The following is a 21,181-nucleotide window of genomic DNA, read 5'->3' on the forward strand; positions in this document are numbered from 1 at the left end:
TGGGGGACTTCTCTGAAGGTGTAGAAAAGCACATGCTCAGCCTGAGTGCACAGGGCTGAGACTGCCTTGTCTGATTTCATCTGCTGAAGTCCTTGGAAATTATTCTACATCTCTGAAATCTGAATAGATTGCGGTGTAAAGGAGCAGAGCTTTGTTCAGGGCAGGTTTCCTCCATGAAATGCACCCTCTGAACCCAGCAGACTGTTCCAGCTGCTTGGGAAGCAGCAAAAGGCAAACTGAAACGGTATGAAGACAAAGCTGGGGAAATAATATTTTTATCCATGGTCTTTCATGAAAAGAAAAAATCACAGCTAAATATCCTTTCCTTCGTAAAGAGTTCTAAGAAAAATGTCTGTGCTGCATTTTTATATGAGAAGGAAAAGAGTCAGAGACAATATCTTATATAACTGGTTTGGTATGTTAGAGCTTCCTGGTTCTTGTAATCCATATTGGCTTTATCGTGCCTAAGAAGGAAAATAAGTAGCTCAGGTCAGCTAAAACCTCCATCTGGCCCCAAGATTAAGCAAGTGAGGAAGTCTGTATTCAATTGTTTTCTGAGATAACAGCTCATTACCTGAGAACTGCAGAATTACCCTTTGAGCATTATTTGCAATAAATTTAATCAGCATCTAACGCTTAGGACAAGTCTCTGACCTGTGATTTTTCCCCTAGAACTGTACCCATGTTGTGGTCATTAAGGCACACTTGGTCTGTGAGATTTTAGGGGAGATCCTTAACTTGGAATACTGGAACACATTTTTTACAGGTTTCTTTCCAGAAGTCAAGAAATCCTGCTAGGACTGTATATTTTCACCTGGGGTTTATCTGTCTCCTTGCTGAATAATTTCACCCTGTTCTCATGAGAAGAAAATGGTAATTGAGCACCAAGAATCGATCACTTACGAGCACTTTACTACTCATAAAAGTGGAGCTGCATATTTTAAAAATAAAACAGGGCGCTCGCTGTGCCCATTAATTAGAAATTTTTTTAATATGCAAAACACATCATGAGTTATTGCCTCGAAATCATACCAAGTTGTCCTTCTGTTGTGGTAAAGGGAAATTAGGACCTGAACGGTTCAGTTATATCTTAGGAATTTTTTTTTTTTTTTAATTCTGTATAAGAGTGGAAAAGTAGCCAGGAAAAACAACTTGAAACATGGCTTGTTATAGAAAGGTGAGTCTCAAAATGAAACAACGTAATGCTTGTACTTTTTATAAAGAGTCGGACCTGGACTGCCCCTGAAGGAAAACAGGCAGCAAAGACAGGCAAGATTATTAGGCTAATAAACGGTTTCAGTGTTGCAGGTTGTGAGATTTTCCTCGCTTACCATTCCCACCTTGCAGTAACTTACAGGCTAATCATGTAAATAGCAATAATATGGGCTTTAACACTGAGGAAATGTAGCTTTTTGAGGAAGGGGTTCTGTTACCTGGGTTACTGTGACTCTTCCACAGTGTTTTGTGTGTGGAAGTCCCCAAACAAGGTATGAGGGGTTTTTTTTCTGCTGGCCATTTAAATTAGGAAAGGTTAACTGTTTTCTGTCTCCACAGCCACCCATCTATTCAAGAGTGTACACACATATTTATCTAGAGGGGGGAGTGTGCATATCAGATCCAACAGCTCTGGCTGCAGTAGATGAGTAGGAGTTAAATGGAAACAGAGGAATTTTCTTCAACCCTCAATTTTTCCCACTGGGATAGACACTGGTAGATGTCTTCACTCAAGCACTGGGTGTGAGGGTGACAGCAAAACCACACAGAAGCTGCTGAGAGTCACTGTCTGCAGCACGATCTGTTTGACTGGACTGGAAAGGATTCTCTGGGCACGCCTCAGGGACGTGATGGGAGTTGTTCCTGTCTTCCTGACGTGCAATTCAAAGCCCACCTGGGCTTGAATGGGGCTCAGTTTGGAAGGCTGGCTATGTCAGCAGTCTGACCCAGCATTTCCATGTGCTCTCTGAGCAGTATTGATGCTGTGGTGTGCTGGCCTTCAGCTCGTCTCCTGAGGGAGCTGAGAATCTCAGGGGACTTGCACTGGGCTGTTTGTTTGCTGAGTCATGCGTGATGTGTGTGCTATAAAATTGCCACAGAGGTTATGGGCATCTCTAAAAAGACAGTTTTTATCCTTTGCTTGTTCAGGGGAAAGTTTTCCACCTGTGTTCTCAGTGAGCTGTAAAGTCCCTATTTAGGAACACAGTCATAAAATTGGGGTTGCTGGGCATTCTCTGAGCCATCCTGGAAGAATCTGGCAGCACCTGTGTGCAGACACACTGCTGCTGGGAACACCTCAGCTTGGGGCTGAGGAGGGCATCTGCCATCCAAATCACCCCGCTAATCTTATTGCCATGACTTCAGTCACTCCTGAGGTCAGTAATTACTATTAGGATTTAGGGTGAATGCTGGGGTCTTCAAGCAGGTCGCTTTCTGTGCCTCAAGGATACTGAGATACATGACTCATTTTTTATTTATGGTTGGGATACAGGATGCCAGGGAGAGGAGCAGTAGGAAGGTTCTTCAGAGAGATTTGAAAGGCCTTTTATTTCTACTCACTGGAGAATTTATTTTTTAAAAAGCCAACAACATGTTGTGAATATCCCACCAAAAACCTTGAATTTCACGTGGGGTTTTCATACACTATTTTTGAAGAGAAAAATGAGTTAAATGTTTGTGCACACATAACCCTGAGGATCTCAAAAGAGGGTGGAGGAAAGGGAGCCCTCTTTTTGGCTGGTGAACTCTGAGGCGACACTCACAGATACAGGAGGGTCCTGGTTTGTGAGAGAAATGACATCACTTATAGCTGACAGAAAACATAACTGGATATAATAGTCAAATTTTCATTCACAGTAAATAATTAAAGCAATAGCAGATGTGATGGTTAAGCTGTCTGGTGCTGTAGATAAGACCTTTGGATGTAGCTGATGGTGTTGGGTTATTTGTTACATTTTTTGCAAAGTACTTTGGGAGGTGGTTTATCACAAAAGGTGTGGGTAGGTCTATAGCCTAAAACTTTGTAGAGGGATTTTTTAAACTCATCCTACCAAGCAATCCAAGTTCTACAATAAGATCTTTCTTGTTAAGTTTCCACTTACTCATTTAGAAATAACCAAGATGGTACAGCCACTTCCGTTGCCAGTTTGTAACTGCATTTTTCAATACATTCAGGGCTGTTAAATGAAGTTTTAAGAGAGCAAAACCGAAATGCAATGTAAATATATGACTCAGTAATTTGCATCTATATTTTGAGACAGCTACAACTAAGTAGAGCAGCACATATTTTGAAATCTAAAATATTTGCTGGTCAACAGTAGTCTTGATCTCCATGGACTTTTGAGGAAAATAGTATTAAGAGCATGGGAATGCACACACATCCCCCACCTCCCAAACACTCCAGGCAAATGTCTTTTGAAATGTCATGATAACTTTTCAGGGTTGTTTGCCATCCTTCACTTATGGAAAAGAGACCTGTCAGAATAGAATTACACATGTGTTATGCTACGTAAACTCAATTTTGTGTTGGGCTAAGGCAGTTCCAAGGAAGTGTTTTCAAGATTCTCTTGAATAAATGGCTGAATCTGGGCAGCAGAGCCTCACTTCAAAGTTATACTTCTTTTACTCCTCCCCATATGTTGAATGATTCAAGCCTTGCTCTCCCCACTCAGGAGGAGGAACTGCTGGGAACCTCTTCACGTCAACAAAAAAGAATTTATTCTTGGTCCAGTAAGCCTCTTCAATCTGAAATTCCTTCTAATTTCTGTTCCAGAAATATAACAAATATAATGATGGCAAAAGAGACATAATTTATGGAATACTTGTAAAGGGAAGAGGATGAATCTATTTAGCTCTACATTCCTACTTTAGGCATTTTCCTGGAAGGCAATTTATTTTGAGACTTTAATAATTTAAGCAAAATAAGTAAAATGTTTAAATAAAATGTATCATTATACATGTTGACCTAGCAGAGATGAACATCCTGATTTAGAAACCTGGAGAGGAGAGCAGAAGGAATGCAGGAAGATGCTGAAGGTAGACTCTGCTTTATAGATCAGCTTTCCCTCGCCCAAACTACTTCAGGTTTGGTTGCTGTGTGTGGCTGGATGGGGACACTGCCAGGAGCCAAGGTGGAGCTCTGCTGACTGACACATTTCCTGCACACCTGGGGTCACCTTTAGCAGCCTGTTCCCACCTGCACAGTTTAATCGGGGGATCAGCTGTTTGTATTTAATCAGTTTCCCTGTGTGATTGTAGCTTCAATAAGCACTTCTGCTCTAATGCTGTTGTAGAAATTTGTAACCAAGCCCAGAAAGAAAAAAAAATTTACAGAGGCACGGTTAGCATAGGAGCCCACATCCTGTAGCCCTGGAACGTAACTGGTGAAGAGGCTTATTATCTTGAATTCTCTCTGAAACTTTGCTGTTTCTTAACCACATGTAGATAAGTTTCTGATTAGAACACTTTTAAAATCCCCTCCTCCTGTGTTCTATTCAGAGTCATACAGAGAATACAGAAAATTATGAAACTTGGTACTGTTTCCATATGAAACACAGTTTCACGTTAAATTAAAGCATCTAAACCCAGGAAAGAAGTCAGTAAATTTAGTTTTTACAGGCATCTCTGTGCCCTTTCATGCCAGTGTAACTATAAATTTCGATAACTCTGTGCTTAAATCCTTTGGGCCAGTAGACAAACAATTCCCCAGCACTATAATTGTGTGTTTATCAAAGACCTGCATCTAAACAGTGCTCCTAAATCCTGTGCAGAGCAGTGCTGATCAATAGCTGGTGTCCCCATGCTTGCTGAGTTTTCTGTGGGGTTGGTTTGTTTGGTTTTTGTTTTCAGCACTGGCCATTTTCACCATCTTTCCATTCTCACAAGAGATTATTTAATGGTGACAAATGGAGCTTCTGGATACAATTATAGTTCTGTTTGTCTAGCCTAGTGTATTTATCCCAGTATCCAAGCCTTAATAACCACGTCTGGTTTTCAGTTAAACTGTAGTGTGTGGCTGTATTGAAAAATAGTGTTTTCATCCTTTAATTTTCCAGCTATATACAGTTTCAAAGGCACAAAGATACAACACCTTTCTCTACAGATTGGTGATGTGGTCCATATCCTGGAGTCCTTTGAAGGTAAGTCACATTTCTCATTTCTTTGTGAATAACATATTCCTTTCACCTCACAGCAATTCCCTGTATTACATTGGTAGCTGTCTAATCCTCTTGTTTTTAGTGGTGGTGGTGGTGGTCTATTTTGAGGAAGAACGTGATCTTTTCTGAAGAGCCAATATGAGACATATTACAGTACATGTGGTTTTTTGGGAAGCCTTTACCAAATGAGGAAGTCATCAAGGTGAATGTAGAGTTCGTGAAGTTTGTGCCAGCTTGTGATGTACCTCATGGAATTTACATTAAATTTGATTTAAGATTTAAAGGAGTAAACTTTTTGCCTCTAAACTAAATGTTGGTTGCTAGGAGATACTCAGCACCCTCATCCTGTTGTACAATGAGGAAACCCAGTTAAAGAAATCTGAGTGTCAGCATGATAGAAACAGTTCTGAAGGCCATCCAACTGATTGAACATGTTAAGCAGCAGAACTCCAAGTCAAGTCATGCACGATGGACAGCCAATACCTTCACAATCCCACTGATTCTCTGCAAGTCTCTGCAAGACAGAGCTACTGAGGTTTCCATTAGTATATAGCACAGAGGGTGGAGTTATTACTAACTCAGCAGCTGGGTATCTGCAAACGTCACCGTGAGAGTGATTTCAGTTTGCAGTGATGCTCTTGACCAGGCCAAGAGTTTTTTAAAAAAATTGCAAACTGCTTAAAGCTTTGAAAAACATAGTGTGAAATTATCTTCCTCAACCTACTTCTGCTGATAGAACATGTGTCTGTGGTATCTTATTAACTGTACTTATGTTAAAGAGAGAGGCCAATTGCTGCCTTACGCAGTGGCAGAGACAGCTCAGTGTTGAGACATTTGGTTTGTTGTGGTCACAAAGTGCAAACACTCTGAAGCTGTTTGAACCCAGCCTTTTCCACCACACAGAGCTCTAGGCTGTTTTGTCAGGAAACAACAAAGGATTTGAGGGAGGAGCACCTGAAAAACCACATTTACAATGTACTGGAGCACAAACCCATAATTATTTCTCTTCTGTTTGTAAGATTAAGTCAATATCTTTAAGCATCAGTGAAAACATTGATGTCACTCAGCAGCCAACAGTCACAATGATTCCTGTCCTCTCCTAAAAAACGTAAGGTCTGCACAATTCTTTAAGCCTCTATTCTAAACATTTTGGCTAAGAACAAAGCACACAGACAAACCAGAAACCTCCTCATCCCTGTATTGTCTATTAGTTGCAGAAATAGCATTTCAGGCTTCTGATGCCTGTGGTACATTTGTTGTCAGCCCAGCCTAGTGAGTTGAGTGCTGATCTTATGGGGTTATTTTTTGTCTAAAAGTCTTTTCTGAATCCCCTGCCCTTGACATGCTCTGTCACGCCTTGCTTTATGAAATATGTTTGTCAGTGAAGAAGTGGAATCCTTCTCACTGTGCGAGTGAAGTTCATATTTCATCAGATATCTTCAAAATATGCTGCCAGCTGCAGCTGGCTAGTAACCAATGGTGACAGGATTCTTCCCGTGTTCCTTTTATGTCCTGTTTTAGTTGGTTTTGCATGGACAAAATTTATGCACAGAGCATACATGTGCTGTCACAGCAGATGGGGTGAAACCAATTTTACACACTTGGTTGTAAATTGAGACTATGTGCAAATAATTCAGTTTTAGCAGTAAGATGGAATTTTATTGTTGAGAAAACACTGGGGGAAAAAAGAATCCCAGTGCAGAAAAACCTAAAAGAAATCTGTCCTGAGTTTTTCTTTGAGGTCAGCAATCATCCTGTGACTTTTAGCATCACCTTTCTGACACTACTGTTTGGTGTTTGGGATTTATTTTTATTATTTTATGCTTTGCTTGCATGGCTGCGATACCTGTGATAGAAATGGTGAGAGAGAAAGGGTGATAACAAAGACATCACCTTTGTTCATGAAATTACAGTTAGAAAATGTATGCTTTTAGTCATAAATTCTTTCTATGGGATGAAAAAAAAAGTAGTATTCAACAGTTAAACATTGATTCTCTGCAGGTGATTTTTCATGATGGGGTGTGCACATGATGTGGCCCCAGATCTAATTTAGGAAGGTTGAACTCTGCTTTTTATGCTTTTTGTAGTTTATTGAGACTTAACTGTGGAATAGGTGGAGCAAAGCCTGAATTAATTTTTAGCTTTCCATTACTGCAATTCTGTACTCCTGTCTTTTGGAAGGGCTTTCTAGTTACAAATGGAGCAGAAGCCAAATAATAACCCTGAGTTTTCTTGAGATTCCAACTTGAATTTACACCAAGAAGCTGCTTATTATGGTTGAGTCCAAAAGCTAAAATTCCTCATAGCAGAAAAATGACTTAGTCTTCTTGAAGGAAATTGAGTGTGTAACAACCATGTGCTCTATTGGATTAATACTGGGCCTGGAACAGCGGAAGAACTTCATGGGCTATCCAGGACCAGGGGAAATCGTGGCTGAGATAGATATTTAAGGATGTGCACATAATTACTTTGCAATACAACTTATTCTACCATTTTAATGTGAGCATGGGGTGTTAAAATATGTGTACAATTATCTGTACTTACTGTGCAAGGTTTGAAAGCAGACAATACAATCATATTTGATAATATGCAAGTCATGCTTAATATAATCCCTGCTATTCACTTTAATCTATGTATGTTTGAAGTAACTGTTAATTCTTACAAATACTATGCTAGGTATTTTTTATGTGAAATAAACCCCATGACTTTGTTGTGTGCTTTATAATGCATGGGTTTTTTTGTCATACCAAGTTATCTTTCTCCCTTTTAGATTGGTACAGGGGTTACCTAGTAAGATACAAAGGAGCAGAGGTAAGATCACACTGTTCATTCCTATGAGACTGTTTTTAAGGAGTCAGCTCATGAATTGGGTTTTTTGACTATCTCTGCCTAGATAGTCCTGATCTCTCTGTTCTGATCTCTCGAGTCAGCTATTGCCACTCTTTAAAAAAATCTTTCCTTTCAAGATGAGAAAAATGATCAGCATTCATCCTGGACAATGTTGGTAAATAGAAGTGAGGGCTGAGAAAAGCAGATCGATGAAGAAGAAATGACTGTGACTTCAGGTTAATGGTGTTGAAGACACCATTTGAATTGAATTTTGAAATAATTTGCTGCTAGATGTGTTTGTTTCTGTACTTTTCCAAGGATTCTTTAGGCTACAAACAATATAAACAACTTGTAGGAGGCTTAAGTTCTTAAATATCTATAATGTGCAAAAATAGTATTAATTTTTTTAAAAATCAATGTTCTTAAGCCCAAAAATGGAAAGCCACAGAGGAACAGTTTTTACCCTAGGTATGATGACTCCTGAGTTAAGTAGCAAGAAAATTACTTCTTAATTTCAAATGCACTTTTCCGGAAGAAAAGCATTTTTGTTTGTAACTTGCTCTTAGTATAAGACTCTTTTTTTAGGGAGCAGCAATGCAAATGCATTAAAACACTATGCCTGTGTTTCAATTACTCCTTTGACATTTCTTTTGACTAAAAGTTTTATTACCATTTATTCTATATAAGATTCTATTTTAATCAATTAAAATTTAGCCTAAAACTAAAAAGGGAAAATATTTACCAGAACTAACCACTTCCTTTTAACTAATTCTTAATTCCTAATATTGCTAAAAGGCTTCAAGATCAACATGCATAACATGCTTTAAGAAGTATTATTAATTTCATGTACTAAGATACCACTAAATTTACCATTAGTGTGACCTTCTTCTTTTACTTTGCTACTTCACAGACTTTTTTAGCTTTAATCTTAATGAAGAAAATGTGGAAGTGATAAGACATGATTGTGTTCTGATTAAGATCCAGTGCTTAAAAGAAAATGGTTATAAAAGAAGCAATCTAATTCGGAGAAAGACTTTGTAAAGTAGCACATTTGTTATTGAATTATTGTGGTACTTGAGGTACCACGAGTGAGTTATTGAATAGAGAAGAATCCAGGAAGAATCTAGTTAATTACCAAGGTGAGATTTGCTAGTTATGGGGAGGATTGTCATGGACAGAGTGATTGTCAAACATTCCTTTAATCATAAAGGATTAAACTTTGGCTTAAGACATTTCAGCTTTTGTAGAGCAAGAACAGGTCACATTAGAACTTTTTCTCTGGTGACAAACCATTTGTTTTCTACACAGGTCAGTTAAAATAGATGTTGAGAATGTCATGGAACCTGGTGCTTTCTTGGCTACATCTTGCTGGGCATCTCTGCACAGCCCTGGGGAGCAGAAAATGAGACTGCGATCTCAGCTGCAGTGGGGCCACACAAATCTGGGAAGGCTGAGAGTTTATGGCTTTACTGTCTCCCTTCCTCATGCATTGCAAATACTTTTATCAGTATTCAATGATCCTACATCAGTCTTTCTTCTTTGCTTTGATAATCAAGCTGATCTCTAAATTAGATTGTGTTTTTGTCTATGAAAGGGGAATGTATGAGATGATGCACAGACAAAATGTTTCTTTACTGAATTTAATCTGTATTTTATTATATTGTATTTAATTGAACTGTTTTCTGGGGTGGAAAATGGTGTTTCTTATGAAGAAAGATGCCTATGCAGTCTATATTTGCAGAGATATAACAAAATTTCTATTATTTGTCAAATAGAAATGCATCCATCTGGACAGAAACGAAATAATCAGCAGTTAATTTGGGTATTACAGTTTGTCATTACAGTTTATGTTCATACTCATGGTTGTTACCCCAGTGTTCTTGGAGAATAAGTGTGGATTTCTGATTTTTCTTCTCCTTCAACAGGGAATATTTCCTAAATCCTTCATCCACATTAAGGAAGCTACTGCTGAAAAGAAAAGGTATTGAATTTATCTGTTTTATTACATTATTGAGCTTGTCTGCTAAAGAATGAGTTTTAAGGCATTTATGTTCCTCACCCACAGTAACTATAGTACACACCCATGAAATGCAGACACTCTTTGTGATAAGTTTCCTTCTCTTTCCTAGACATACAGAAAATGTCATACCTGCTGAGATTCCCTTAGTCCAAGAAGTTACCACTACTCTCTGGGAATGGGGAAGCATTTGGAAACAGCTCTATGTGGTAGGATGCCATTTGTTGCTTGTTAGTCAGTCCTATTTATGCCCACTGGGGCCTTGTTCAAATTAATGTCTTTTCCTACATTCAGGGCAGGGTCTGGGTGGATTTAAGAAATTGCTTTCTCACTACTAAGATTTTCTTCAGTGGCTTTAAATGCCTAGTGGCTTTAAATCTAATTCAGCCATCAGCCTTGGACTGGATGATCTTAAAGGACTCTTGCAACCTGAATGATTCTGTGGTTCTGTAAAGGGAAAGCTGACATCCTGCTGAGGAGTGGTGTAACTTCATGCCTTTGTTTCAACCTTGAGTATCCTGTGCATGATACATTTTTCATAATTTTGATTAGCATTGAAAATTTTCCAGATAGGAGTATAAAAGATAACTGGGATGCATTTGAAAAGATTCATGATGCTCTTGGAATGCTAGAACAGAAGTTCTTCAAGGGTTACTGGAAGCAAGTAGCTATCAACAGTTGGAGATTTCAATAATTGTACTGAGTGTTCCAGGATCCCAGCCACTGGATTTTGCTTTTTCTCTGTTGGGGAAAAGCGATCTTGAATGTGCTGTAGTTTTCTGAAACACATCACTTGTTAGTCTTCTTGATTAAGTCAGCAATGAAAACCCTTCTTTATTTTCAGTGAACGACACTAGAATTGCTTTAGTGACCTCTGTGTATTCTCTCATTTTTCTCTTAAATGTGTTAATACCACAGTAAAGTGTTGTTGTTCCCATCAGTATCTCATACAGAAGTTAATTATTTTTGTAATGTTTTCTCTTGATAAGAATTTGTTAAGGAATTTTAAAACAACACAATTAAATAAAACAAAAATAACATAATTCCCTATCCTAATACAGACTGCTTAAATTTCGTGTCATTTCTTTATGATCACATGGGATATTCTGTCCTTAAGAATTTGTGGGATGAGACATCATTATTTTACCTACTTATTGTTCCTGCTATCATTTAGCATTAAATATGACATGTAGCCTTTAGTTGTCAAGACCATAGTTTCGCTTCAACTCAAAGCCTGAAACTATTGAGGTTTTTTTTGTCTCCTAGACAAATAAGAAAGCCCGGTTCCAGCAGGTGCAATCCATGATGTATGACTTGATCGAGTGGCGGTCACAGCTTCTGTCGGGGACTTTGCCAAAAGATGAGCTCAAAGAACTCAAACAGAAAGTCACATCCAAAATTGACTATGGTAACAAGTAAGCGGCCTACATTACTTCTGGAAAACGTGATTTATTCTGAAGCACATCATCAAAGAGATGATGATAAAGTTTTCATGTTTAAAGGTTTGGAATTCAAAAGTGTGGTTCATATTCTTCGTTTTCAGACTTCCCCCTGTTACTCCTGGGCTGGTGGTGGATACTGTGATGAGGCTTTTCATAGCAAATGGTTTTTCAAAATATTATTTCTTAATTATAAATACATGTGCTTGTCTATCGGGAAGATTTGAGATCTGGCCTCTATGTGCATGTGTCACCAGCGTGCTTGGGGCCCAAAATTTGTCCATCTGTCACAAACGTGGCCTGTGTCCAGTAGTGTAAGTGACCCTCAGAAGTGGTGCTGGCAAACTGTACTAAGTCTGCAAACAAATGCATCCACACCCACACCCAATTCTGTAGGGAATTTCCAGGCAGAACTCTGGTTCTGATAATAGAAGTGAAACTACCAGGGGCAGAATAGTGATTTGACAAGATGTCTTGTCTGCTCCCTGCCAATAAAAAGCCACTGCAACACAACATATTTTTTGGCAAAATTGTGGGATTATGTGAGGTCAGTGGTGTTCTACCATCTGATAAGGGGGGAGAGAGAGAGAGAGCTTGGTAAAAAAACCTTCACAATATTATTTTTACAGGCATTAGAATCTGCTTATAAACTGTGTTTCGCTATTATAAGTGACTGTGGTTGCTGTGGCCTGAAGGCCTCTATGCAGCTGAAAGTCTACAAATACTGGTGGCTACACATACAAAATGACCACAGGGTGTTCTGAAACTCTTAACTTGTTCACTGTGATTTGGATGCAAATTTGTAATAAATTGTATTCATACAGAGCACACTGTGGAATACATGTATCCTACTGCACTGTGTGGAGCTCAATGCTCACTCAAAACCAGAATTTACTTTGAAGTGCTCCAATCAAAGAAGCCCAGCTGTGATTAAGACAAGATTAATATTCATTTGCTTTCAGACTTTTGTTTTCTTATATTCTTTCTGTATTATGAGACAGTAAAGTGCTTCCTTTGGAAGAGTAGGGGTGAAGAGGATGTTTAAAATTATTTGGATCACAAGCTGGATGGTGTTTTTAAGCTCCTGAAAGTGTGGGGTTGAGTTGTGTGGTGTGAAAGAAACTTGCCAGACTGTGGAGAAGAAATAAAGGGGAAATTACAATGAAGGCTGAGGGGGTCACTGTGGGAGAGGGAAAAAAAAGAGTGACAGGGAAAAAAGGCATGATTTGTATGAGAACAGGGCAGAAGAGAGCAGAGTTAAGTATTGGGACAGAAAGGGTAAGAGAGCAACATAAAAGCAGAAGGTAACAGGAAGACTCTACACATCTTGATTACAAATGTTGAGTGTTAAAAGCTAAAAGCAATGAAGACTGCTAAAAGTCATTGAATAGGGTGAAACTATTTCATGTGAGAGGCATTTCAATGCTTTGGTGACATTACTATAAATTCCTAAATATTGTACAGCAGCTTAAAGAAGAATCATGGTATGTAGTTAGATTTTTCTTCAGTTTTGCATATATAACTTTAAATCTTTAAGTGCTTCCTTGTTTGTTACATTTCTAAGCTTTCTTCATATAGAAGGAAATAACCCTACCATTATGCCTTTCACATTTTCACAGAGTACTTGAGCTAGACCTGATAGTTAGAGATGAAGATGGAAATATCTTGGATCCAGATAAAACCAGTGTTATCAGCCTGTTTCATGCGCATGAAGAAGCGACTAATAAAATCACTGAGCGAATTAAGGAGGAAATGGTAGGAATGACTGGCTAAACTTCGTTTCCTTTGCTAAAATCCAAACAAAAACTAGTCTAAGGGTTGAAGGATGGAATCAAAATTTGGTGGAAACATTTTTCTCTGACTTAAGAGCAGATCTACAGACTTCTGTTATAGATAAGGCTAAGCCTCAAACTGAATTGCATTTGTGCACTGGATTTGGGCTGTGGGCTGGGCTGAAAGCTTGTGTCTAAAGCTGGTTCTAAATCCATTCTGAATTCATATATGGAAATATGTCTCTTCACTCTATCCATGGACTACTCAACAGGCTGAATTGCATAGTGAATAGTTACACACTTGGAGGTCAGGCTGCAAACCAGGATTGACCACAGCTTGCTTTCACAAGGTCTTGTGACTGCACTGGTTGTTTTCTAAGTGTTGCTGTTTGCTAGTTAGTCTGATGAAGTTGAAGAATTTAAGCTCACTGAAGAGGAACTAGGGTGAACTCAGCATAATCTTGTGGACACCAGAAGTTCATGTGCCAAAGCAAAGCTGACAAGTGCATAAATTAAATCTTTTTAAATGTAAAGCAGGTGACTACACTTCCTCGACCTTTTGCAATATGAAATCTCTGCAGGGATTTGTAGGCCTCTTTGGTTCTTTTCTCCATTTATGAGAAAGTAAACTGTAAAAAAGCAAGTAAAACACTTAACAGAAAATAGTTGGTTTGTCATGACACTTCAGTAACAAATCACTGGAAAACATCTTGTAATTAACTGACAATATAAGGAAAATTAAACTTGGGAGTCTGTGATAGACCGTGGTGACTTATTTTAAAAATAGAGAAAACAATGGGTTTAGAAGTGTTAAGAAGCTGCTTCTTGGTGGTTAAGATGGAAGGTAGGTAGAATTCAGGAGCCTATTTTTGAGTCAGTGAACCTGCTCACCTCTGTCCTGATCTCAGAATGTTATTTGCTTCCTCTTCAAAGAGACTTCATTTTGCTATTGCTTCTAGCACACTGAAAGCCCACTGTGATGTGGATCACAGGCCTTCTGCTATGGCTTACTGTGCTCAAAAATGTATTCTTTCAGGCTTGTAGGCTTGTCTCTGTGCTGACATCTTGATACTTGCCCTTTTCTTTAAGACTGGTGAGAATATTTCCCCCTTTACATCATTGCCTTCTGGCTGAAGGACTGGCCTAAGGCATGGCAGTCATAGAAGAGCTCAAGGTGGAAGAGAATTATGAGAATTATTGAGTCCAAATCCCTGCTCTCTTTTTCAACTATTACCTATACTAGCAAGTGAAACTGCTTGTAGTATAGCATCATTTCAATTCATGGATTGTTATTAACTGATTTTCCTCCTCCTGAGTAGTCAAAGGATCAACCAGACTATGCATCGTACTCCCGAATGTCTTCATCTCCCACCCACAGCCTGTATGTCTTTGTGAGAAATTTTGTTTGCCGAATTGGAGAGGATGCAGAGCTCTTTATGTCACTCTATGATCCACAGAAGTCAACAATTATAAGGTAAAACTTCTTCCTTTGACTGCAGAAGAGTAGCAAATAAAACAGGCCAAAATGAATTAAAATAATTGCCAATGTGCTATAACAATATAATAATGCAAAGAATATATAAATAAAAGGAAGGAAACCAAAAACAAAGTGAAGCATAAACAGATCTTGTTGCTGGTTGCTACTAAAGGATTCTAATTTTCCTAATATTTTCGTAGGTAATTCCTGGATTGAACATTTCAGAAGTTTGGAAAAGCCTGAGCCCATTTCAGATTTAAGAGATTGTTCTAGATGGGCAATATTGTGGTGTTTGGAATAAAGTGCCGAGGGGGGGAGGGGAGTGAAAAAAAATTAAATTTATAAATTTCTGGGTAGATTAAGATTCTGTTGAGTATTCCCATAAAACAGACTATGATGATGGTAAGCTTGCCTCAAAAAAGTGCCCGTTTGTGTTATGTTCAAGTTACTCTTTTAAAACTTACTGTTGATACTTGTATAGTGTTTTTCTTGCCATTTTAGTCTGGTCTTAGATTTAAACCATCACCACAGACTGCTTGTTATGCAACTTTTGTACTGTGTAAAGGGAGAATTTAAAATCACTTGGCAGTGAGATATTTACCTTCCAAACAGTGAGAACTACTTGGTGAGATGGGGGAGTCGAGGCTTTCCAAAGGAAATTGATATGCTCAACAACCTTAAAGTGGTGTTCACAGTAAGTGTTTCCCAGTTTACTGCCCTTTGTATTTGCAAGTGAAATTGTCTCTTCTCTGTGGTCACTGCCAGACCTTGTAAAGAGTGAGCAAGATGAAGAGAGAAGCAGAGGTAATCTTAGAAACAGAGCAAGATGACAAGTTATGAAGCTCTTCAAGGCAGAGACAATGTTTCAGTGGCCTTTCTTGAAATCAGTTTCCTGCCTCATGAATTTCTTGATGACTTGATTTATGTGTTTTTATCTGCTGTATCTCTTGATTGTTATTCTCTCTATTTACCTTACCCTTTTTTTTTTTTTTCACTTTAAACTGTCAGTCTTTTTCATCCCTTTGTTGTGCTCAGGTTTTTTTGTTTGTCGAGTTTTTGGGGGGTTGTTTGATTTGGGGTTTTATTGTTTAATTTTTTTTCCCATCGATTATTAAGGTTCAGTTTATTACTGGAGGTCCTGTTTCAATTTCACAACTTGATTTTTCCCCAAGTAACACTGTGATTCTTTTTTGTTTCTATCTTAGGATCTTGGAAATAAAGACCTTAGCAGAGACAAAATTTATTTAGTTTGCCAAATAGTTCGAGTGGGAAGGATGGACCTGAGAGACAGTAACTCAAAGAAATACACACAAGGGCTCCGGCGGCCTTTCGGAGTGGCAGGTACCTGGTGTCTCCTGTGCTGTGGCTGAATCAAGACAGCAGTGGTTTTTGCCAGCCCTGGACTATTAAAATCTCTACCAAGACATGTCAGAATACACAACAGCTCTATCAGTTTTTTCTATACTTTTTCAAGTCTGTAAAGACTGCACCTACATTTAGTTGCAGTAAAACTAAACTAAAATACACCTGCATTTTAGTTCAAGTCAGAAATATGCTTTTGAATTTAATTTCCTAATTATTCATATAGTGCCAAGGTGTGTGAGTGAAAGCACACCACCAGTTTAATAATAGATTCCCTTGCAGATGAAATAAAGTCAGAAATTATGTCCCAAAATCACCACCAAAGCTCTGATACCTGTATTCATAAGTTTATACTAAAACTGGTCTAAATTCTCCCTCTCTCTTCACAGCAGAATGTTGGTAGTGTGGACTTTGCACTAAATGCTCTGCTCCACAAACCTACCCCCACTGGGCTGCACTGCTGCTGATGAAAAATCTACACTTACTTGAGGCACGAGAACATTGATAGATAAGACAAGCTATTCTGAAGTGCTTTTATATGTTCTGATGATTTTTCTTTTGTTCTTCTAGTCATGGATATTACAGATATCATAAAAGGAAAATCTGAAAGTGATGAAGAAAAGCAGCATTTCATTCCCTTTCATCCGTAAGAGCATCATAGATATCTTTTTTTATATGAAAAAAAATATTTATTTATCCATCTTTTTGGCTGTAATTATCTGTGAAAGGTTAAAGAATAAGAGAGTTTTCCTTAAACAATTTTGTGTTGCGATAGTGCTAATTATTTAAGTATGACTTCAAAAGGCATTTAAGACTTGCAGGGGTACCACAGCACATTAGATTAATGCATAATTCCATGAATGTACTCCTTCAGACAGCTGATACTAATGCCTTTTCCTGGTCTTAAAATCAAGAGTCAAACATGGTTAGAAGGGGAAAAGGGATTTTGCCTTGGGATTTATTTTAAAGCTCTTTAAGTGCACACGTCCAGGTCAAATGCACCTCCATGCACGCTGCAAGGCACACCCACAAAAGATCTGGTATCGTATTATAGGTTTTACTAATTAGCAGATCTATCAAAAATTCCCCAATGAGAGGCTCGAATGAGCCCCTCTCCCCAAGGAGCCTTCTCCTGTGTGGTTCTATCTTGGTTTACAGAATGTGTTTTGGAGAGGACCTTGGGGTCTGGGGCACACTGATCCCTAGCTACGAAGCTTCTAAAATGTTGAGTCTCTCAGCTTGACAAACAAGTCCAAGAATGGAAGCAAAAGTACTAAGAATAGAGAAGATGTAAAAAAGTATAAAAGAAAAGGCAGAAAATCCTCATGGTGTCAGTACCAGGTCTGATTTCCTACACCCAAGTCAAATAGTTACAAGTACTCAACAGCAGGCTTTAGAAGCAAGGATAACTACTATTTTATGAGCTTGGTTCTGTTTTGAACTTGAGAAAAATCTGAGTAAAAACTATGTTCCCTTTAAAAAGTAATAGAATTATCATATACTATCTTCAAAAGAAATGCCAGAACAGCTGCCTGAAAATGTGATGCTCACAGATCAAATGCAGATACCAGTGGAAATACTGGAAATAACTCTGTGTGCCCTACATAGCACTGCTGCTATGTACTATGGAGGGTAAATAAATTCTGAAAGACCCAGGTATGGCACACTGGTTTATTTTTTCACTTGTTTCCAATTTGACCCAACATGTTTGCTATGTGAGAATTTGCTTCTAAATTCAATAGTAGCCGATAAAAATTCCAAGTTCATTTATCTGGTTATTTGTCAGGGAAAGTGGACTGAGCTGGAGTGGCATGTTGGTGAGTGCATTCATATTGTCACTGTCACAAAACACCTTTCTTGGTGGTTGGCTGAATCTTTTTCACTTCAGTGTACGCACAACTGAACGTGAGTGGGCTGCAACTTGAGTGAGAGATAATAAAAAAATACCGAAAGTAAAACAAGAAGGCAATACTGCAAAGACTGAGGCTGTTTGTCACTTATGTTCTAAATGGTGTCTGATATATTTAGCACTTAATTCCTGAGCAGACACTGCTGTTTCTCTTGCAGGGTAGTGGCAGAGAATGACTTTTTACACAGTCTCCTAAACAAAATCACTGCATCAAAAGGAGACAGTGGTGGACAAGGTAAAGTATCTTTTTATTTTTTTTTTTTAAGTAACACAGTATTTTTGTGAAACTTTATTTTATGTTGGAGCTGTAGGACCACCATGGAGGTGGGTCAACTTCGAAGCTGGAATTGAGGCACCATGAATTTGTTACAGAATCTTAGGGGCTATTTAAATTAGTAGTGGCAGTTTTACATTATAGAGCTTTTACTTTCATCTACAGGAAGTGGGAAAAGTGAATTCTTATTCCTGTTTTGGTGGGTAGAAGAGGCAATCATCTGAAGACAGATTTTTTCCCCCCCCTACCAAAAATGTAATCTCTTTTTTCCTTTTTTTGCACATGATAGGTCTGTGGGTAACTGTGAAAATGCTGGTTGGAGATGTGATTCAAACTAGAAAGGATTACCCACACCTTGTAGACAGAACCACCGTTGTTGCTAGAAAGCTGGGATTCCCTGAAATAATCATGCCAGGTAGGAGGTGCTTTGTTCTGTAATAGGAATGGATTTCTTCTCATTCTTTATGTTAATAAGTATCAGCTGCTGCCTTACTTATTTCTGTAATGGGTAACTCAGAGGCCCCTTAGAATTCATTCAGGGTAATTTTTGTTCCAATATTAGAGGCTTATATAAAATTGTGAAATCCTTGGAAAGTTGTTGCTCATACTTAAACAGGAAAAATAAAATCCAGACAGTGAGGGATAAACCTATCTCCTTGTACATAACTTTCTTATCCTGTAAGTAGATTAGGGTGGATGTCACTTGAATTTTAAATTAACCTTGTTTTCATCGTAACATATTGCTGTCCTTAATAATAATAAAAAAATGAATTTGCAATATCTTGATTTCATTTGTATTTATGACAAGATATTTTTCCAACAGAAATCACTCACAGCCTGTTGTGCTCGTTTTTAGAAAACAAATAACCAAAACCTCCCTCGCCCCAATTCAAATAAAATCTCGAACCTTTTAAAAGTCATATGAATTAATTCAGAAGAGAAAATTAAAATATGAAGCTCCCTCTAGAAAGAGAGCTGTGTATTTGGGGAAAGTTCCTGATGGGATCATCCAGCACCTCACCAGCAGGTGGCGGGGCAGGACGGGAATTGCTTCGAGCCGCTCTGAGCCCCCATTTGCTTCTCCTCACGTCGTAGTTTTGCCTTAGCAAAGGAAAAGAACAGGGAATTTAAGTTCAGATGGAAAATAATATTTTTTTTATCTGTTTCACCGCAAAAAGTGAGGTACTTGTGTGCAGTACAGTTAATCCTCTCACAGCTTTTGACATGCAGTTAAAAGCTCTCACAGCTTTTAAACTGATTTTTAACCTTCCAATTTCTCTTTTAGGAGATATAAGAAATGACATATATATTACATTGCTGTATGGAGATTTTGATAAATACAATAAAACAACTCAGAGAAATGTGGAAGTGATAATGTGTGTCTGTGATGAAGAAGGAACAATGCTGCCTGTAAGTTTTCTTTTTTTCTGCATGAGGGGCATTGACACATGAGCTGCATTTTTGATGCAAGGGTTAACTTACACATTCTATAAAATACCACTATCCAAAAACTCACAGTTCTCTTACTTGTGTCATCCTGTGACATCTTGTGACAAATAATTTTTATGATTTTTAAAGTGATCTATCTATTAAAGCCCTATAAAAGTCTTGCATAAAAATGTAATGAGGAATAGCATTGAATGACCTATTTTAGCTGTGCCAAGGAACAAATGCTGATCCTGACAATTACTGCATTCTTACTCTAGGGTTTTTCTTGAGGAAATTCCCAGAGGAATACAATTTGTACACTGAAATGTTGGAAGTACCATTTCTGCTACATAACAAACCCTTGATTTGTGCCAGAAATGTGTCATTGTGCCTTGAAAAAAGTACATGGCAAATAATGAAATTAGTGACAACAATTACATATGCAACATAAATATTTACAGCGTCTTTTTGCTTGTCTATTCCCATTTTGAGGATCTTTTGTCTTTTCCTTAGGGTTTTATCACCAGTTTGGTATTCAGGGAGATTTTTGACCTGTCATTTTCTGAGCTTTATAGTGTTGAGATCGTAAGGGCGAAATCATAAAGACACTTCTTGAGATAAAAAAAAGATGGAGTGAATCACTGTGGTTCATGACTTGTTTATGAACTGTGACTAACTGCTTGACCTAAAATGTAACTTTAAAGCTTGAGTAAAGAAAATTCTAATCCCACAAAACATTTAAGGTCCACACAACAAACTGTAGCCCTGATTACAAAACATTAACTATGACAGCACCTGACCATGACTTTCATGCACAGAAGTTAACTCTATTCTGTATTCTGTCTAATCACAGTTAAGATACTTAAAATACATACAAACAAAAGTATTCCTTAGGGAAATAAATCTATTACCATGCATTAAATCTTGCATTCCAATATTATGTGTGCTCAGTTCTGCAGATACATAATTTCTGCAAATACGAGGAGAAAGTGAATTTGTCATGTTGTCTTTGAGCTGAAATATCACACCTGGTCTCTGTGGGTAATATGGCTTAGACATATTTAAGCAACAATTTTGAGGAGTGAATTGAAATGTTGTTGAATGCAAGTAATAACAAAAGTCACTGGTTTTTCCTTTCAGCCTTTAAAAAAACCCCAAAACAACAGATGTTCAAACCCATGAATTTATATTAATGTTTCTCATAACAGGTATATATGTTCCCTATGCAGGAAACTGGTTGGTTCTGTTTAGATATCAAACCAGTTCCAGTTGCAGAACTAGCCTTTGATCTACTGTTACAAGGAACAGGACTTCTGTTCCAAGTGAATGTCACAGAGGTGGCAAACAAGTAGGTGCATAAACCTTGAAAAATCTCTTCTCAGGCAGATGAGACATTGCTTTCTGCAGTTAAATCCCTCTGACCAGACTGTACAAATCATTTTCAGGTATCAGCATCACACCCTTCTGGTCACAGGGCATCCTGGTGCTTGAAGGAGACTTTTATGATTCACTGGATTTTCAGCA

The 21,181-nt window shown here is 38.1% G+C and overlaps 1 protein-coding gene across 1 annotated transcript in view; it reads left to right on the forward strand.

The window, feature by feature from the left end:
* The window catches only part of DOCK2 (dedicator of cytokinesis 2), a 157,717-nt gene that overhangs the window by 2,710 nt on the left and 133,826 nt on the right, over window positions 1-21,181 (forward strand). Inside the window, exons 2-14 of the mRNA XM_008644215.2 lie at window positions 5,049-5,132; window positions 7,921-7,961; window positions 9,905-9,960; window positions 10,109-10,205; window positions 11,263-11,411; window positions 13,055-13,190; window positions 14,527-14,681; window positions 15,297-15,378; window positions 15,890-16,025; window positions 16,617-16,692; window positions 18,114-18,190; window positions 18,519-18,644; window positions 19,515-19,639. Of these exons, the coding sequence (XP_008642437.1) occupies window positions 5,049-5,132; window positions 7,921-7,961; window positions 9,905-9,960; window positions 10,109-10,205; window positions 11,263-11,411; window positions 13,055-13,190; window positions 14,527-14,681; window positions 15,297-15,378; window positions 15,890-16,025; window positions 16,617-16,692; window positions 18,114-18,190; window positions 18,519-18,644; window positions 19,515-19,639 (1,340 nt within the window). The remainder of the gene's footprint in view (window positions 1-5,048; window positions 5,133-7,920; window positions 7,962-9,904; window positions 9,961-10,108; window positions 10,206-11,262; window positions 11,412-13,054; window positions 13,191-14,526; window positions 14,682-15,296; window positions 15,379-15,889; window positions 16,026-16,616; window positions 16,693-18,113; window positions 18,191-18,518; window positions 18,645-19,514; window positions 19,640-21,181) is intronic.

This window comes from Corvus brachyrhynchos, unplaced genomic scaffold, assembly GCF_000691975.1.
Source record: "Corvus brachyrhynchos isolate BGI_N302 unplaced genomic scaffold, ASM69197v1 scaffold262, whole genome shotgun sequence".
Taxonomy (NCBI): domain Eukaryota; kingdom Metazoa; phylum Chordata; class Aves; order Passeriformes; family Corvidae; genus Corvus; species Corvus brachyrhynchos.